The following is a 20838-nucleotide window of genomic DNA, read 5'->3' as shown; positions in this document are numbered from 1 at the left end:
AAATTCAATATTTTCTGCTATTGGCATTAAATCATCGTATGCATATTTGAAATGGTGAATGATTTGTGTTGTTTGATATGAGAACAACTCCGCTTTCACATATCTTCAGTATTGCCGGCCTCAGGCCTAAGGGAACCTGGGCTCGCAGTAAACACGCTGGGTCAAAAAAATAGAAGAGGTGCACACGTTGAGCGTGAGCGGTTTACTTCACGGCAGGAAGTCAAATATAAATGCATACATATTGTTTTTTTCTTGCATTAATTCTACCTATTTTATTTATCCTTCCCGTAACTTATTTTTTAAGTTGCTTTTAACCCTCTACTGCAGCACACAAATGATTGTCTATGTACAAAGACAAATACCTTTTACCATGTCATGCTGTATAGACATTCATGTACCTGTGCCACCATGATGACAATGTCCAATTATTTGATTTATGACAAAATGCCTTCAAAATATTAGCTAAATTAAGCCGGTGAACATGGTCAAATTTGGACCTGCTAAAGTATGTAAGTATGCTCACTTTAGTTTGCACAGTTAGCGCTGTTAGCGCTGTTAGCGCTTCTAGCTATGAGCCGCGAGCTTGCCGTTGTCATGTTGAGAGCCATTGAGAGGAAATCAAAATGCTCCCAATCTCGGATCTTGCCCTTCAATGTGATAGGTTTTTGATTCCATGTTTACCAATATAATTGTAGAAAATAAAAAATGTTTAAGTAAATCCTTTGATCCCAGTTCCTACCTGAAATTCACAGCCTTTTTTTAACCACCTGTCTTTCCAATAATAATGATGTGCATTACAAAGATGCTACATATTACAAGAAGCCAAACTGCTGTACTTTAGAAGACAAATGAAAGTCAATAAGCTTTAAATGCTCTACACAGATACTTAAAACATGAGCTTTCTACAAGTGACCACCAATATTACTACCATAAAAGCAAGATTGGCTGCAGTAAATAGCTGCTCACCTTCAGAGTATTCATGATTCAAGGATTTCATTTGTGCTAAGCCATACCCGGGGGAGGTGGGCTGGATCTCCATGTGTTTAAGAATGGCCCCCAGAACAGATGTCCCTTACCTTTTCCTCACAATTAGTCACAGCCGTGTGTCAAAAATCGACTGCCTCTGTGTGTCACTGTCATCGGCCAAGGCCAAGTTGAGCCGTTTCAAAAGGGTGCCCTCCAGAGGACCCCATAGATAGGATCGGAGCACCGCAGGAAATACCACCAAGTCTGACATGCAACACAACACGCTTTTCCCTCAGGTCACACCACTGTGGGGGGGCCCATAAAGTGTGTATTCATATGAAATGTATGAGCATTGTTTACAGTTCAAAGACATTCATGGGAAATATTCTCTTTCCGTTTTGAATAGTAATTTCTGCTTCCACCAGGCTTTACACGTTGATTCACGATGGCAGTCACATACACCGCAGTAGCCAGTTGCACGATGGAGAGCGATATCATTGGTAGATATGCATCACTCAGCTCATTGTACAATACACAGTTTGTTCAAGTATTCTCTTGTGCCTCAAAGGAGTCATACAGAATTGCCCATGTGTGAAAATTGTCTTTCCTGAGGGCTTTTTTCTGGTTGTTATTCATGTCCAGTTGTCAGATAAACACCGGACGTACACGCATACATATGCACAATCAGCATCTTCCCCCTCAGGACGAGGAATTAAAAAAAAAAAAAAAAGAATTAAATGGCAATATTTCCAGGAATTCTTTGAGAAATGTTTGATTGTTCAAGTCAAGCGTGTAAAATCAATGGCAGACAATTTGTGTCATGTTAAGTATTAGCTGTAGGGCATATATTAAAATACCAACATTGTATATCTTTTGCGATAGCATTTTATATAATTACTTTGTTGTCTGGCAAATGAATATAGTTGTTGTTTTAATGATTTAGCTGATGTAAAAACAAAGAGAATGTGTCTCTTTTAATATTCATCTGGTAACCATTGGGATGTATTGTATGTTACATGTTTCTTCTACATAAATGTGTTATTGTTAAAAGAATATTTAGAGAAAGTGATTCAGGATCAAACTGTCAAAGTTTCAGTCAAAAACTGCATCAAACAATGTTTCACTTCAAAACAAAAACAAAACAAAAACATGTTGCATTGTTGTTGTACAATATTTAGCACTGACACTGACAATAATTAATATTCATGAGACTCTGACTTTGCAGCCCCTCAGGATGGTTAAATTAATTATGCTAACAGGGTCATTTAACTGCTTTATTCAAAGCAAGCAATCCTCGTGCAATAAATGACACAATAATTACGCACACAATCTAACAAGAGGACAGTGACAAGTGGAGGAGTGACACACTCATCTCCATAAAGTACAAAGAACACATTTACACACACGCACACGTACAAAAAAAACTGAAGTAAAATCCATACAGGCAAGATGAAAGAATAACAAAACCCAGCTAACATTTTTACATCCACTGCCGCTTCTCTCTCTATGAGCAGTAAATATGATTTGTTATCACATGTTATTATTTAGCGTTATTCATCTTCTCTGTCAGTGCACACAGAGGGGTAATAGAAATGCCAGCAAGGTGGCTGATTTACTTAGTAAAATGTTCATCTCAAGGCTTGTGAGGCATGATTGGAGTCTAAGAGTAACGGGAAATCATGCATTATGTAGGCACATCTGACACGACCTTGAGACTTCTCAGCACAGGCCATATATTACCATCGGAGCGACCTTCCCATCCCGAAGATACATCTGATGTGTTTAAGGCTGTTTTACAATGCATTAGGAGGGCTTTACATGTGCTGAGCTCACTTTATTTGCTCATACATTTCACAGGAAGAGTTTAGTGTCAGGCTGATGGGGACCGTTCGCAGTGACTGAGTCACTTGTCGAGACAAATGAGCCAGAGGAAACAGGCCGAGGTGGAGGATAATAACCATTTCAAAGCAAATTCCCACTTTTCCCCTTTTATTTCGTTTCAATATACAGCACATTTACTATTCAGTGAACCCTCGTTGATTCCAGCTTTTCGTGTATTCTCACCTGCTGCGATTGATTGACCTGCATCTTGAAGACAGAGAATGGATATAATTTTTCCCACCGAGTGATGGGGCGTCAGGATCAATATTCTCACTGTTAGTTAAGCTTGTTCAACCTTTAGAATATCAGCTCCAATCGATGTCTCTCACATAATTGTCTGCATTTTCAAATCAAGTTTTTTTTTTCTTCTTTTGTGCATCCAATGACATTTGGAATGCCTCAAGGTTTTGCTATATGACCCGTAGAAATACCCGCAGTAAAGGGCACCAAACACAGATTCATTAGCATGGTACATTTATTGTCTATGTCCCCCTCTTTCCACTCTTCACCTCTGTGCTATAAACATGTGGGGAGAGTGGGGCCATTTTGTATTTCCATATAAAAAGCCCCGTAATTACAGGGAGGATGAAGACGGTTGTTCCCCTTATCAGAGGAAATGATAAGGGAGTACCAGGCAAGGTGAAAGAACAGAGTCCATTTTGATATAATTGGCAGTGGAATTATTTATGACATTAATTGCCACATTATCGACTGGCTGTCAGCTCCTGTGTCAGTCTGTCCATCTTTCTTGGCAGAAAAAAGCCAGCTCAGCCTGGTGCCCACTGACAAGCTAATTACTACAGCACAACCCTGAATGACAAATGTTACTCATCTAAGACCGGCCCGGAAATAAGGGCCACTCCAACCCCCAACCCCACCCCTCTTCTTTGGCTTCTCTGGATCAAATGGGACAGCGGTGTGTTGCCAAATGTCTTCAGGTGCAGGAGCCAAAGAGTTTTTATGTCAGACAGACAGGGGGTGTTGGGGGTCTAGAGCCAGGGGGACAGTTAAATCTAAATCTCACCCCATCCTGGTAGTGGCTCTGCTATCAGTGGCCAGTTGTCACTCATAAAAGTCCTTTCTCCTCCCTCTGCCTCCTTGTAAATTTGCATTAGCTCATGCCAATCAGTCATCGGGCTGCGGGGTGATACGCAGTGACGTGGTGATTGGTCCTTAGTTCCTTTGACAGTGAGTCACACAATAGTGTGCCTTTTGGGGAGGTGAATTGTGCTGTGCTACCAATGTAATAGAGAGCTCAGAGATTATACAGTATGTAAATAGATTTAAACATATCCAAAATCTGAAGATTGTGCTGCAATTCAGAAATAGTGTATGCACTATATATAAAAATACCTGGTCCATGTATTGTGTACTAACTAATCATCTGCATTTTTAAAAATAAAATTTTTCTTACGCATTACGAGACAACGCTGTCCATCAACACTTTGAGTGTTACCTTCTTCACTTTTCCCTGCATACATTCCCTGCTTACCTAAAACATGATTATAACAAGTGTGTAGCATGAAATCAAATTATAAAATGGTTTTGTGTCATATTTTATCATTTCATTTCTAAGATATTACAAACATACCCTACATATGTGCTCAGACCACCAGCTGTGGCTCACTCAAGCAATCATATAGAAAACATGCAGGTACAGAATGATACCTTCTTTTTGAGTGTGCACACACACAGTAGAGTGGCTAGTAGAAGAGCCTGCAGGGCTACAGAATGTCACTGATCTGCTCTGATGAAGTGGCGTGCCATTTGTTCAGCCAGGAAGTTCCCAAGTAGCAGCAGCAGTGAGCGGAGGGTCAAGGGGGCATTTCCTACAGGTAGAAGGCCTTAATTAATCCACTCACTGTGATGCCGGGCATCCCATTCATACCTTTGCATGCACAAAGGTGCACGTCAAGCATATGTCAACCTGCTCTGGCACTCCACGCCCATCCCATAATGCAGTTTGTGTTGGTGTGGCAGCTCAGGATACGTCCCTGACGAGGATGAGAAGTGACACACACCAAACTCGGTGTGTCCCCCAGCCAGCTCCGGTGGCTCGGGGCCTGTCAATTCCAGCTCTGTCAGTGGCACTGGCTCAATGGCAGTGCCTGTGACACATGTCACAAAGTTTTAAATGTCTGCTCTTTTCAGCAGGATGGCTGGGTGCGCGCCGCAGCCAGGGGAAAGATGACATTTTGTGTCGTGCGGGGGGGGGGGGGGTGACTTGTTGTGGCTCCCCTCTTCCTACCTCCTCCAGCTGTCAGCCCCAGTTTCCTCTGAGCATATCAAAACACAGACAAATAAACCTTGTCATTTTGAAACGCCGGCACTAGTGACCAGGCTCCTGAACGGCATGTCAGCTGGAATATGGTCACACAGTCCCGTAGGAAGTGGTGTATAAACTCAGGCGAGCGAACGCGCATACGCTCACGTGCATACAATCTTTAAGCAAATATGAGCAAAAAATAAACAGACCTAGTTGCATGAGGCTATCTCTGACCTTTTTACTTCTTCTGTGGATGATTGACGTGTAGGACTGAAGCTCAACATGGCTTCTATCAAATCCCAAATACATGTACAGCAAACATCTCTTCTCAATCTCATCACTATGGTTTGTCCAGCTACGTCACCTCTGAAGGAGCAGGTAGTGTAATTAAACCTCATGACTTGAACCGAGATGTCAGTCACGGACATCTTTCATAACCACTTATGAGGTTGTAATTATGAGTCACACAGGGCTATTAAAATATTGATTGGCTCTTTTGGATATGTAGGCTGTACACAGGAACAAATATGAATGTGTTGGACATTTGAACATTAGGAATAGAGTATATTACGGTGGTAGAAGAACTTGATGTGAGCAATTTGACGAGAGACTCATGTTAGACAAACGTTTTTTATTAACTTCATACGTATGTCAGAAGTAGGACATAATTCATGTCAACATTTTAGATTGGAAGGTTGCCTGGAGAACGTAAACGAAGACGTTAAAAGATTGCAGCAATATACAAAGTTGTGATAAGGTATTACAAATCATAGTATACATTTACATCATACAAATATTATATAAAATGTAAACCTAAAAAAAAACACTACAACTGGAGAAACAATATTCCATTTGATGCAATTTTCTGAAGATTATGTTTTATTCTTTGTTTCCAATGTATCACAATGCAATGCAAATAATGAAGGCAATATTTCAGTAACAAGTCGTTAAGTGGTCGAAGAACATTAGAAAATGGCACTACAATATATAACAATATACCTGAAAAGCATACATGGTTAAAACTCTGCTTTTCATTATTATAGTATTGACATGTTTTTGACATTAAAAGCTGCATTTGATACATCTCTACACACGTGCTAACATATACACACTTTCAGCAGAAACTGACCAAAACATCACTCGATTCATTCCAACAAAAAAAAAGGAAACACATTTTGGAGTCTGCCACAAACGTTACGTTGTTCTGTCAAACTCTTTGCAATGTCTTAACGTTTTAATCAGCGGGTTTATATATACGTGTTTGTGTGTGCCTGTGTGTGAGAAAGAGAGGGAGAAAGAGAGAGATGCGTCCATGTCAGGCCCCAGGTGTGTGTGACCGTCACCCCTTTCACCCTTGATTAGTGGCGGGAGTGGACGGGTGATCCATCATGGCTGTCAAAGGAAAGGATACAATTGGCAGGCTGCGTTTGTCACTGACTGTGTGTAAGAGAACGAAAAAGAGAGAGACGGAGACTGTCGTTGCGTGCGTGTTGTGTGTGTGTGTGTCTGGCGTTGTGCGGTTGCTGATGCTTAGAGGCAATCATGTCAGTGGGAGTGTCATCTCTGACTCTGAGCTGGAAGCAGGGAGGCAGATGCAGACCCAGCACAGCAGAGGAGGCCGAAACTACGGGGCTGGATTACGAACTAAAAGAATGTTTTTCGTTCCTCTTACATAACTAAATCTTTTGACGAGGTTAAACAGCTTTTTTTTCCAGTGGGAGATCAGGTGGCTCGGTTATCACCAGTCGTTCTAATAAATACAAGATTGATTTCTGTTAACATCCTTTGTCATTCATGTCCCGCTGTCCATCAGAGTTGGTCGTTTCGGATGAATCGGTTGCCTTCTGAGTGCTTGCCATAGTAGATGTAGCGACACTTGGCGAATACCCCTAAAAACAGAGTGAGAGAGTCAAATGAGGTGGAGGTCATGCTTGTAGTTATAAAAATAAATAAGAAAACATGTATCATACAACATTTGAACAATAGACATCTATCTAAAGTGCCTTGACTACCTTTTATACGCTATAGAAATAAAAAGTATCATGATTATTTTGATCATTCGAATGCATTGACCTCCTTAAGGACACAGGCGATCATTTTCACTGAGAAATGTTAAATGTAAACAAAGCCGTCTTTGTTAACTACTGTACACAAACTCCACAGGGTAGCTTTAAATGGCCGGACTGAACCGAAGGGGAGGAGAGGTGTTGCTGGGAAGGATGCGCCTCTTGTTCTAGAGAAACACCGGGGTGGCCTCTGGACAGAGTCCTGAAAGTAACAAGCTCATAGCCACCTCCACCTCTCACACAGACACAAACACACTGGCCCATCACAAAATCACAAAGCAACTACTCAATTATCAACAGACATGGTATTTGCGTATGTGCAGGTAATAATAGGCTAATAAAACACACTAGACAATAGAGGAGTTGAAGAACTTTCTATGATATACATTTTATGCAATATCTTGCATGGTGCAGCTGCGACTAAGTAGTCGCATGTATGATATATATCTCCTCTACAGTATGAACAGAGTAGGTTAAGCAAAGGTAAGGTCATTTAGGAAGCCACATGCCCTCTACGCAGCTCATAGGATGAATGCAAGATCGCCGTGCTTTCATGTTGCCGTCCAGGGAGAGGGCTGCCCAGAGTTCTGTGGCTTGTCTGCTCTGACTCTGATGTCACAGCGCTCCCACTGCCACTTGATGAATGTGGCGGGCTGCGGCAAGGTGTCACCTCTCACCAAATGAGGCAAGGACAAGTGGCATTAGTGCTGTCAATGATCCTCTGACAGCAGAACAGATACAGCTTTCACCAGGCTTTTTAAATAGACATCAAGTGTATTATAGCAGGGGGGTGGGGGGTGGAGACAGGGCGGAAAAGGAGAGACTTATGGGAGAGGCGGTGTCGCAGAGGGATGAGGGGTGCTCCAAGCGCTAAGTCCAATCACATAATCCAAAGAGACATTGTCAAGGGCGGGGAGAGAATGGCAACTAAGTGACAGAAAGCAGAGATAGGGACAGAGATACTGGTGCCATATTAGTGCCGAGCATATTCTGATGCCACCCTCAATTCTAACCAAACCTGACACATCGCTCTCGTTCCCCCACTCTCTCTTGACTCTTCAAAGTAGGCTGTACCAAGTCACACATACACACATATACAGTAAGCAGATGTACACACAAGCACACACCAGTCCCTCGCAGCAGAAGTGGGTGTTCTGTCAGGCGGAGCAGCAGTACAGCAGCAGCAGCAGCAGCAGCAGCAGCAGCAGCCCACAGGCCCGGGGACAAGCTCAGTCAATCTAAATCTGGACTTTGTAGTGGAGCAGTGCTCATTTCCCCTCATAGCCCAGATACTTGAGGTGATCCAAACACTGAAGTGTGAGGAGCTGTCACCTCAGATAAAATCCGGGACCAGTTCCATGCCTGCCTGCTTCCCCGGTGTGTGAGGGGTACACATATATATATATATATATATATATATATATATATATATATATATATATATATGTGTGTGTGTGCGTGTGTGTGCATGTGCTTCTCTGACAGTGAGGAGGTTGCGGAGGGGGCGGGGTTGTAAATTCCAGCTGCCGTGATTTGCCCGGGGATATAGGTGCCACGGCTGGAGACTGGCCTTGACACCACAGGACTCAGGGTGTCTCACAGCGCTATGATCACATGGGCGCCAGGCCTTTCACATATTCACAGCTTACCCAGCGAGAAAGTCACTCTCTCCAGGAGCAGGGCCTTTAAAGAGATTACCCACTGAGGTACCAGAACCAAGACTCCTATCAGACATTACCTAGAGGGGATATATTTGTAAGTTGCAACCAAAGCCTTTCAGAGATAACCTTCACAGATGAAGGAACTAAAGCTAAAGGCCCCTCAAGTCTTCACACTCTGCTGCGCTCGTCACTAGCCCGTGGGGACTGAGGAGGATTGGAGGGAACACATTCTGAGAATCTACAGCACCAATCAGAAAAGCTCTTTCGGTGTGTGACCTGTAACTCTCCAACAGCTTTTTAAACAAGAAGCTATAACTGTGATCAAAGGGGAAAAGGAAGAGTAAATTAAAGGAAAGAGCAGAACAAAGAACAGGGATGAGGTCTGTTTCCCAGTGGGTGAAAAAGTGCCTTTAAAAAAAGGGTCTCTTTATTTTCAGTGCAACCTGGACCTCAAGCTCTGGACACACTGCAGCATTACATCAAGCAGTGTTTTTTTTGCATAAACACATTCCAGTTCACTGCATTTCCCATCACAGCGAGAGCTCGCTCTTATTACGAGAGAAACCAGAGAAAGATGGGGTGGTTGAAGACACGGAAGGGAATAACTAAGCCAAACTCACTCTTACATAACGCCTTCTGAGGCTACGCTAACGCCTGTGGGGTTTCGCCTGATGAACGGATACTTAATAACAAGTGGTACAGTGCCAAACCCAGTCGTCGGCAATATCCTCTGTGTATCCTAAGCCATGGATGAGCAAACTTGAATCAACACCCACATCCAAATACACATCGCAAACCCCTACACACTTTTATGTCATGCACGCAAAAATAGCACACAGTGAGAACAGTGGGAGCAGCCATTAAAATGACAGCTTAACAAAGTGATGTGGCGGCTACTGTTTCCATCATGCCCTGGTGGAGGAACAACCAGGCCTTTGTTCTGCATATGTCACGCGGCACCTTGTTGTTTTTAAGGGGAGCAGCTAACCCTCTTGTCTTTATTAAAAGGCCGTACAGTCTATATCTTGTATCTTCCTCTTGGTGAAAGTTGCAGTGTTAGTTCATATTCAGACAGTCTGGTCTTTTCAGAGCTGATTACCCAAAGCATGTGTCCTCTCTACGGGGGCTCGATGGGCCATTCTGCCACAGTGTGAGTAAGCCAGCTGTACAAAGCCTCCAAGGTGCTCAAAACACATATGGTAAGAAAAGTTTTTTTTTTTTTTTCTTGAACATATCAATCTTTCAGATAAAGTATAAGGGCACGAAACCAATCAATGCAGACTCTCGCTCAAGTTCTGACAAAAGACACTGTATTGCTTTGTTGTACAAAATCGTTGAACAATACAATGCCAGTGATTAGTTCCTGAGATTTCAAGGCGTAATGCTTCAGCAGTCCAGCTCATGCTCCTGGTTCTAATGGACATACAGCTTACACGTTGTGCAGAAACGCAATGCACCTGTCTCCTGGGTGTCGAAACAGATGTATATCCCCTAAATATGTGTTTCCACGCAATACTAAATTTTTCAAGGACAAACAACACATTTTTCACAAGCATTGCATATGCCCAGAAAGTTGAGTAAAGGTTGAAATGAAGAATAAATACACTTTTGGGTATCTCTTTTCATATTTTAATACATGCCAAGAGTGTGGATTGTAAAGATCCGGGTATTTTTCTACCTAAATTATAAGACCTGTAAAAATAAAAAGTAACGGTACAGTTTAGGTCAAACGTAGTATGATGATAACAATAATATTAATAATTATGCTTTCTGGGCTGTCAACACTCTAATATGGGGCAGTGGCCTAATAAGCCAGGTAGTGTTGTTGAGATACGGTAAACTTGTCAGCACTGCAATCCTAATAGTTACTATTATAGAGATCCCACAGTCAAATGTGTGTACTGTACCTCTTAAAACAACAAATCAGGTGAATACTTTGTCCATATTTGATTTCCTTTAAGTTTATTCTTTAAAAGAAAAAATTTAAAGAAAAAAAAAGAAAAGAAAAAAGTCAAGCACTACAACCACAGCTTCTGTTCGGGATTCCTAGCCATATAAATCACAAAGTCTGCTTCAAAACTCTTTTTAATCAGCACACACACACACACACACACACACACACACACACACACACACACACACACACACACACATACACACACTTACAAGGGAGAGCGAGGAGGGAGATGGAGTGGGTTTAATGATTGTTCCCTGCATAAAATCAGCTTGACTCTTTTCAAGGGCCATCAATATGTCACAGAAAGACACATCCCGACGGATGTAGCTTTTAACATCAAGGTTATCTATTTTCGGCATGAATCCACTCCCTCCACTCCTCGTGTCTTGTACTTTCATATCTATCCTCGCCTCTCAACGACATCCGCTGGGTCTTTTTCTACACTCTTTACTCTCTTATTTGCTCTCTTTGATTTCTATTTTCCCTTTCTGACTAGCTGATTTTTGCCTCCTCTGCTAAACTGTCCCACCCTCTACTTTGACCACTTAGCCGATAATTCCATCAGTGCTGCCATCCATCAGGGAAAAATGCAATGAGAAAAAAAAAGCCAATTAACAAGTCAATTACACTTTCTGTATTATCTCCGAGGGCTGAAATAACACTGCCGGGCAGGTGGGGGATGGGTCAGATGGAGCTGGGGGCAAGCATCCATAAGAATTGGTACAGGAGTGACTTATGAGCTTGGGGCGTAGGCTGCTGTGAGCCAGGGCTATTATTGTGGACACGATCCATCTCCGGCTGTCCTTTTATCAGTTCAGCCCAACGTCATGAGATGGAGTCGCCACCTCCTCTCTATAGGGAGGCCTGCAGATAGATAACCCCCCTGCGTCCCATAAATCAACAGCCAGTGGACTGTGATTCAGCCCACTGATAGGCGAGCTGGCACACACAGCACATCGCCATGGAGATACATTGTATTGTTTCACTTAGTAATGGTATGCGTTATGTATGTTAGTGTGTGTAGGTTTGCTAAATTGTATTTCTTCTTGAAATGTTTCGAAAAGCCACTCATTGAATATGGGAATATGCCATCAATCACTCAGTCTGTCTGTCTGTCTGTATACAAAGCATCTGTTGCACTATTGTTTTAAAATATTTTCTATCACTTGATTTACCAAATGTTTGATTCATCCTCTGTTGTACTGATTTGAATGAAGTTTCCTCACCTCCAACGATGACCTAGAATTAAGCTGCGACTGTGATTTAAAACAAAAAGCCAAATCATTATGTTCTACACTTGATACACTGTTTTTATTGCTTTGAAAGGTAGAATGATGTTTAGGTGGTCAGTATTTTGATTGTGTAATTTGGCGGAGAGTGACGGAGAGGGTAGTACTGAATACCAAAAGAAATAGAGCAAAGGGGAAAGTCACTGAAGTAAAATGGATTGATAGATAATGTTTATGATGCTCACAAAAGAAATGATGGCTTAATATGACACGTTTACACTAAGTCCATCCTTATCTGTATTTATTTTACTAATAGACTCCTCGATCAATAAGGTAACCATTCAAACGGCTGAGTTGTCACCTGTCTCTCTTGGGTCTCAAACAAAACACCTGCGTGTAACTTTGAAAATTAAAGTGACATTTGTTCTCTCCCAATAAAAGATATTCAGTCCATTAAACATAAATAGCTGTCATTATGATGCATGCCCTGAACGCAGGCCTTCCCTGTTTTCCTCCTGGCTGTTTACTGCGGCCAAACAACTGCAGCGCCGACATGTTCTCAACTTCAGCTTATTGATTACACTTTTAAATAGCTGCCATATAACCCTGGGACATCAGGAAGATTAATTTGTGTCAATGTTCATCTGTAATTCATTAGCCATTTATACTCTCCACATCCACACAGGCTATCAGGGAAATGTGCCCCATTATTCACCCAGTCAGAGGCTGGGGAGAAGCTAGAGAGAAAGAGGAATGGAAAGAAAGCGGGGAATAGACTGCATACAACAGAAGGAGTACTCCAAGAGTGCATATGCATAGCACGCAGGACAGTGTGAATACTAATAAATTCACGCTTATACACTTAGTACACAGTGACTTTTTATAAAAATCATGAAAGGTAGATATCGATTGCGAATTGATTATAATTTGCAGCAATAGTCAAGCCCCCATAATAATATGTCTGTCTGATACATGAGAGGAAGAAAGCATAACTGTGGCCTTCTTTGTTGACATTTGATGAGGCCCTGATGTCAGACTTTCCAAATACTCGCCTGCCATGTTGTATACTTCCTGTCAGTCAGCAGTGGTTAGTCTTCCACCCATTAAAATCCTACCCTTGTTTCTCCATCACAGAACCAGCGTACATGTAGACACATTCTTGAGCTTGAATTCATTGTGATGTATTGTATATTTTTGCCCCCATTTTTGCAGCTCAAACTTTCATTTAATTTCACTTCGGGGACCGAATGGGATAGAAAAGAGATTTAGGAACTGTGTGCAAACAATACTCATACACAAAGGGCCAACAAAGGTTACAAGCGAGGGAGAGAGTGTGTGAGATGGAGAGTTGAACGATTTGCCATTGCCACAGGCTGATAGGCTGTCAGGGGGAGGTTGCTGGGTCGTGGCTCAACCAGCTCTGATCAATACCAGGTTGATTTTGCCACATGATTCTCATACAATGGACCGCACACTTTATGTATCGGTTATATTTCAAGCTTATCGGTAACATTGGTTCACCTCTGAAAAATGACACTCCATCACTGTCAGTTAACTAAATGGCTATAATCAAACACTTTAAATTGAGGCTGGCATTATTCATTGATGGGTGAATTACAGTTAACCAGATAAATGCCTATCAGTCTTTGTACTTCCAACTTATGAGGATGGGAAGGAAATTGAATTCTGGGGCACATCAATTTTGACTGAAGAAAGAGATTACCGTTGTGGGGGGTCTAATGAAAAGAAAATGGTGAAATTAATTTCAGTGACATTTATTCCACAAAGAGCCAGGAGAGAATACTGGTTACAGTAGCTTTGGAGTCGGGAGATAAGAGTTGTTTAAGGCGGGAGACGGAGACAGTTTACAAAGTCCTAAATCCTCTTGGAGCGCCTTTCTCAAGGCATTCAATACCATCGAGGCAACTCATTGACAACACCTTGCATACAAAAAACTCTCTCCCGTAAGCACATTAAAGACACGTTGGTTATTTACTGCTGGAGTTATTGAAAGGGTTCATCTACCCTTAAGGGCAAATAAAACCACTAATGATGCCAGTAATCATAAGTGCTCATTTTCTCCGTCAACACGTGGATCACAAATCACCACACATGCACACAACACACGGCCTGACACTGATCGAGTGTGTTCTTCATTACACCCAGGATTTCTAATTAAAAGAAAAGCGCAGATAAGTGGTTGAAACCTCTGACCGAAATAGAAAGAAAAAGTGAAAATTGCAATTAGGGGTTTGGCTGTGTTCGGTAATGGCGCCGTTAATAAGAGCGGCTGGTGAGTCACTCAATGAAGGTTTAATCACTGGGACAGGATTCAATAACAAAAGAGCATAATATTAATCACCAGAGAGTGATAACTTCACTGTTCATCTCTTTGACATTGGAGGAAGGGATGAATTAATGATGCTCGCCATCCGAACACATTAAATAATAATTATCAGGCAAAACAGCATGAAAGGGACTGCATAATGAACCCCATTGTCAGGTCAATTACAACCACATAAAACTGTTCAAAGGGAAGCAGCTTGTTACTAGATAGCCACACTAGAAAGGACAGCAGTGGCTTTATCACTGGATGGTGCTGGGCGACCTATTCCCTCTGATATTGGGGCTTAAAATGTGTTGAAGGGTTGAACTACAGTTAATACTTAGAGGGCACCGAAACTCGATGGAAGCTGTAAAAAGCGAGAAGAGTTCAGCAAGGCATTCAACGAGGAACACATTGGAAATTGGTAAGCAAAAGATAAATGACATGACAATGGCAGTGTTTCGCCGGCTCTAAAGCAATGTCAGTCACTAAGTGCCATGTTAACTAAACTCAACTACACAGACAGAGATGGACTTCGCGCTTCAGTGGACCAAATGGCACCTCGCTACCTGTCAGTGGCAATTTCCATCAAAAAGAAGATGGACAACACATTTTGCCACCAGATAAACTGTTGCTTGAGTTTTACACATGTATAAACCATGCAGATGATTAAGGTGCAGACTGTGCAGCATTGTCTTCCTTCATTACACCATGAAATTGACAATGGTTGTCTTATAAAGCTCTTGCCTAAAGCATCAGGTTGTCCTCTAGCTTCTCTTCTCGAGCTACACATCAATTACTGCACGGCTGCTCCCACTTTGAGACACTCTCTTAAACAAACAGCATGGCAACCTGCAGTGTGACACATATCAATACTAATCTGACGTCTTGTTCCACAGTCGCTCCCCTCAGACCCTGGCTGGCTGCACCTGCCTGACCGGAGTGCGCAGGGTTGGCTGTACTCCTTCACACTTCCTTCCCCTGCAGACATCAAACACTTATTACTCCCCGTCCTGGCCCTGCTAACTGACTGGCTTGTCTGGGCCACACGGGGACCCCATTATTAGAGTCATTTCAGTGCCCATCCTGACGCCTGTTAGGCAGTTCTCTACCTGGGGCTCCTGCTCCCTGCCTGCCCGACTGAGTGCCTGGCCAGCCAAACAGTGATTGGACATGACATGGTGACAGAAAACAGGGGAGAAGGGCACTCGAAATAAAAGAACAGAGATGGCAGAGTGAGGCGGACAGAGCTGGGGAGAGAGGAAGGTGGGTATGTTCGCCAGGGCACTCGTGGCCCTGGTGGGCCTATCAACACGGATGAGTGTTAGCCAAGAGCTGCATGTCACAATGATGGAGGGGCTGGATCACTCACATCAGAGCTTCATCTGACTGGAAGATATCAATCTCCAGGCCTAATCCAATAGGACATGGTAAAATATCCTTTAACATTGCTCTCCCACCCTGCCTTTGTGTGTCCCCTGCCTCTGTCTCTCTCACAGATGAAAATGTGTGTCACCTTCATTGTTGGACCTCAATCGACCACACTCATTTTCACATCCCATTTCCTCTGTCTCTAGCACTGACAGTCAAATTATGATGGACAAAACTGTACCTTGACGTATGGCATTTAGAACAATTTGCCACTATATGTGGCAGGAACAAAATAAAAAAAGTGCAGATCACAGCATATGTCAAGATCAGGGATTATACCTTTATGTTTTAAATTAGTGGATTAGAGGGAAATGAACCCAAGTGTGTATTTTTGTGTATTTATTTTATTCATGATAAGCGTTTTTGACATCATTACAACGAGGTGATTATCTGATGGCTAAAACTGGCACATTTACAGAAATGTCGATGAATGGTGGTGGTTCTTATAAATATAAAAATGACAAATGGAACAGAAGATTTACAGAAAATGTATATATGGCAGTAACCCTGCATGTAAACCAAAATATATTGCAATTGTTTTTAATATAAGTTTGAAGTAATGAAAATTGTATTCTTGGTGACATCATACACTGCTCATATTTATGGTTGTGTCAAATAACAGGCCATCATTTCCAGCCATAATTTGAACTAATGAACCTACAGTAGCCAATCAGGTGCGAGGCAGAGGTAATGATAGGTTTGTGTTGTGTGGAATATTTCATACTCCTCTGGCCTCCCCTCCACTAACTCTGCTTCTCTTAATTAATATGACATACACCCTGTTCATATGCAAAGAGTGAGGGAGGGGACAGACAAATGGAAGTACGAGGGAATGATTAACTGTGGATCTGTTCCTCCTAGTGAGAAATCATTTTGCCTCTACTGCTCTCCCCAGAACTCCCTCCCTCCTCTCTTCATTTCTGTCTCCCTCACTCTCTCTTTTCTGTGTCTCTCTTTGTCTCACTTCATGTCTTTCTGTGCACTCCCCTCTCTTTCTCTCTCTCGCATGCCTTTTCCTCACCTCTCTCTCTCCCCTGCCTCTCGCTTCTCTCCTCTCCCCCTGCCACCCTGACACTCTCGGACTGTCCCCAGCCCCTGCACATCTCCTGACAGGTAGAATAATAACGCTCGTACATCACTGCCCCGAAAAGTCCAATAACCTAAATCTTCACTTGCCACACACCCCGGGACTCAATTACTTTATTGACATGTAATCTTCATAAGGGGAGAAATATTGAGCATGTAAGGTCAGCTGGTTATGAAGACATATTATCATATTATCTGCATGAGTGTTGTAGGGGCTAGGACCTGACAAAGCTAATTATAATGGTACATGTTTCAGAGCTCAGAGCATATTATCTGCTTGGCTGCTTGGTTGAGCCACAGCTGAGGTATAGAGGATAAGGGGATGAGATTTCAAACCTAAAAGGGGATGGATGTCATCTCAGGGCATGGGAATTAATGAAGCCAAATATTATTGACTGCACATCACAGCGCTAATATCTTTGATTTGTTCATTTTATTTGTCTAATGGCTAACAGTATATCACAATACAAACTGACCAAGGAAGCAATCTCAAAAAATTGTACAATAACAAGAAGCCATCCCTTCAAGTATTGTGTAAAAAGTGCAAATAAGCTGTTATTGTTGTAGCTTGAGCCGTTCCTCAGCCAAAATGTCACAGTGGGTTAGTGATGGCAGGAAGGACAGATGCCCATGGCTGTGTTATCGCTTCTCTCCCAAGGTTATCTTAATATCATCCTTTCTGCTCAGCTAATACAATCTACTGCCTGCTACGTAATGCAAAAACAATAACACAGGCAATCGTACACCATATTCTACAGTAGTGGTACTCCCATAAAACAATGTATTCACTCTTTACCAGGAGGGTACAATGCAAAGGAGAAAGAAATACAACCACGCTGGTTATTTTAACCTAAAAGGCATGGACATAGATCGGAGGGCACAAAACAAACACTTGGCTAGCCCTGGGGTATTGCATCTCAGGGTCACAATGTGCAAACACAGAAACCCGCTGCCAGACATGTGGGCATGTTCATATCACTTTATCCAATATCATGCCCTCTTCGCCTATCTCTGTTGTCCAAGCGTCCAAATCCTTCATTCAGAACTGCTGCTGCAGAGGATGCCTAAAATGGTGTGGAGCAGTTGGCAAGCAGTGCCAAGGGTTACGCGTTAACACTTGCTAATGGTGTCAAATGGAGAGACATATTTTAGCTTTCTTTTGAGGGTCTCCAGGCACTCAGCACCCAAAATGATGGAAAAGTTTTCAAAGTTTTCAGTTCAATGATGAAATCTTTGCCTGTACTGTTCCCCTGCATTTTGTAATGAAGCACATATATTACAGCAGTGCATAACAATCTGCACAATCAAATAATTACATCTCTCTGAGCAGCATACGATACGATTTGATGGCTACCAATTCTGAAGGTTTAGTTTTGAGTACATATTTATCCTGAGGGAGGGGAACGAAGCAAACAGGCCTTTTAAATCACAACAATCTGGGATAAATTCATGTGTTTGACCAAAATGACTCAGTCAATCCACTCATCTTGTGCTGGAGCGACATAACATGCCAGCAACTATCTGTAAATTAAATAATGATGGTGAAATAACGTGTCTGCTCATATTATCGTGACAAAGAAACCTGCTACATCTGTTTTAAGTAACCATGGCAAATCAAAGTGACAGATTAAAAGGTTGTTTTGGACTTCCTACCATTATAGTGACCTTGCTCTTTTCATTGGTTGAGCTAGAATGTTGATATCAGCACAAACATGAAAGACTTGCTACTTCTTGGCTCCCCTTTATATTTTAAGAGAGATTAAATTCATGTCGGTTCAACAAATTCGCTGTGGCACTCATATCCAGTTGACCTTACGGACTTAAACGCAAGGCAAGACAAGCTGACCCACAAATCTGCGACACTGGGTCTGTGTTTGGGGCAGCTCGGACACTGTTCATTCGGTTGGATGGTGAATGCAAAGTAAATTGAAGCCCAGATCCATAGCACTGAAATACCAGCATATATAATAATGGTATTCTCCTCTCTTAACAAGCAGCAAATCCAAACAAGGCTTTCACACAGCCCGATGCAATGAATAATCTAAATGGCACTTAATGTGAGCTATGCTGCTACTCTGACAATAGTTTGTGTTCAGACATCACATCTTAGTGTCTCCCAATTGTATATTGATGCCGAGGCAGTTGACAATAAATCACTGGATTCACCAGTGAGTGAGAAAACAGTTTAGACATTGGCCCAATGGAGCTTACCGTAATTGACAGATGAGTTCAGCTCTTTCCGCCACAATAGCTTTGGAGCATTGCGGGTACCTGGCAATAAATGTGTGTGTGTGTGTGTGTGTGTGTGTGTGTGTTTGAAGTTTTAGGACCCACAATACTCCAAAGAAACAGTGATTGCAGTCATGACTACTTTAAATGACTGGACTACAATAGACATGTATACGTATGTACACGCAAATTATAAATGTACATATTTTAATACGAGTAATGTACTAACTCTAGTTTCTTCATTGCCTTCAAAAAATGTATATGTTTTGGCTCGAAACAATGCATTGTACAACTCACTATCAAAGCCCTTAGGAAATGAGTAGGTATGCTGATTGGAACAATTCTACTGTGTATTACTTAAGTGAGTGCAGCAGCATGAAAAGAAAATCCAGCCTATTGGGTCCATGGTGCAGTGCTGAATTTGTGTCATTAAAAACATTTAGAGGAATTAACAATTTCCAACCACATTAATCATAGTTATTCATGGCTATTCATGACTCAAAAGCCCCAAATCTCTATACTTGTTCAATGTCCCATATAACTTCAAATCATTAAACTACTATTTTTTTCAGAGGACGTCACAGTTTATTATAACTTAAGACTTATGTTTGTAGTTTTGGCCATTATTATGGATGAGAGTAAAATTATACTTACCAAGATAATCAGAGGGATATGGGAAAGAGGCATTCTTGCAACAATGAAGTCAAATGGGGCAAGAAATATGAGCAGTCAAACTATCATACAGGTTATAAAAACCAGAATATGGGAGCAACCAGTGAAATGATGAGCCAAACTGTAGGTTTAAACACCCATCACTGTTTCTAGACTGACTTCCCGGGTTAACTTTGACCCAGCATACTTGTCTGTACTTGAATGCAACGTTTCAGGCACGTTCACTTTTGGTACAACCATACAAAAATGGATTAGATAACCTGGATAACTGTTTAAAAGCTGTCCCCTTGCCAAAATCGCTCAAGATATTTACTCCAACGTATTGCAGAGTTCCCAGATACCAGCAACAACCTTTCTTTTATTTGAGTACAATGTTTAATTAACCATCAGAACTACTGGCCAAAACTACAAAAGTAAAACTGGGATCATCCTTAAAGATCTAGGCAAAGCTACATCTGGGATTCTTGAATGTATATATTTTAAGGAATCTGAAGTTGCCCACTTTTCAAAGACACTTGTGTTGTCATTACTATGGAGAACATGATCAAAATTGGGATTATATCTTCTAATGCAAAATACTAAAAGGTGTACAGTATGTGATACATTATTATTATTATTAAAGACAGTAGACTTACAGTACTTCACTGCAACGTTGGCACTTGCTTTACTAGATATTTCTATAATTCATGGTGTAAACTTTTGTCCCTATGCATAGGTATGACGCTATGCACTGATTACACGTGTGTGAATGTCTGTCTACTCAAAAACATTCATCTTGTGTATATACACTGTACTACATGGTTAACCAGGGAAAGTGTGATTGCCTGTTGGAGCCTGTCTGCTAACAAGGCACCACTTTATTTAGCTCTGTAAATTATCACTACCCCTTTACTCCCTACATAATAGTGAATCTATGGCACGTTTAGCTCCGTTACAATCCCGTGTTACAGAACAGTTTGGTGATGTAGCACAGCTGTTAAGCCAAGCAGAATGTGTTGTCAACCTGCATAACAAAAAAATGTCCACCAAGTGAATTGGAATCTAATTTGTTGAAGCCATTAACCAGAC

At 41.8% G+C, this 20838-nt stretch overlaps 1 protein-coding gene across 1 annotated transcript in view; it reads right to left on the bottom strand.

Annotated features, from left to right (window-relative positions):
* Nucleotides 1-6830: 6830 nt before the first annotated feature.
* The window catches only part of lrmda (leucine rich melanocyte differentiation associated), a 185857-nt gene continuing 171849 nt past the window's right edge, over nt 6831-20838 (bottom strand). Inside the window, exon 7 of the mRNA XM_034552650.1 lies at nt 6831-7002. Coding sequence (XP_034408541.1) covers nt 6923-7002 — 80 coding nt within the window. The 3' untranslated portion in view covers nt 6831-6922. The remainder of the gene's footprint in view (nt 7003-20838) is intronic.

This window comes from Cyclopterus lumpus, chromosome 15 (assembly GCF_009769545.1).
Source record: "Cyclopterus lumpus isolate fCycLum1 chromosome 15, fCycLum1.pri, whole genome shotgun sequence".
Lineage (NCBI taxonomy): Eukaryota > Metazoa > Chordata > Actinopteri > Perciformes > Cyclopteridae > Cyclopterus > Cyclopterus lumpus.
This window is presented reverse-complemented; position numbering and strand designations above follow the sequence as displayed.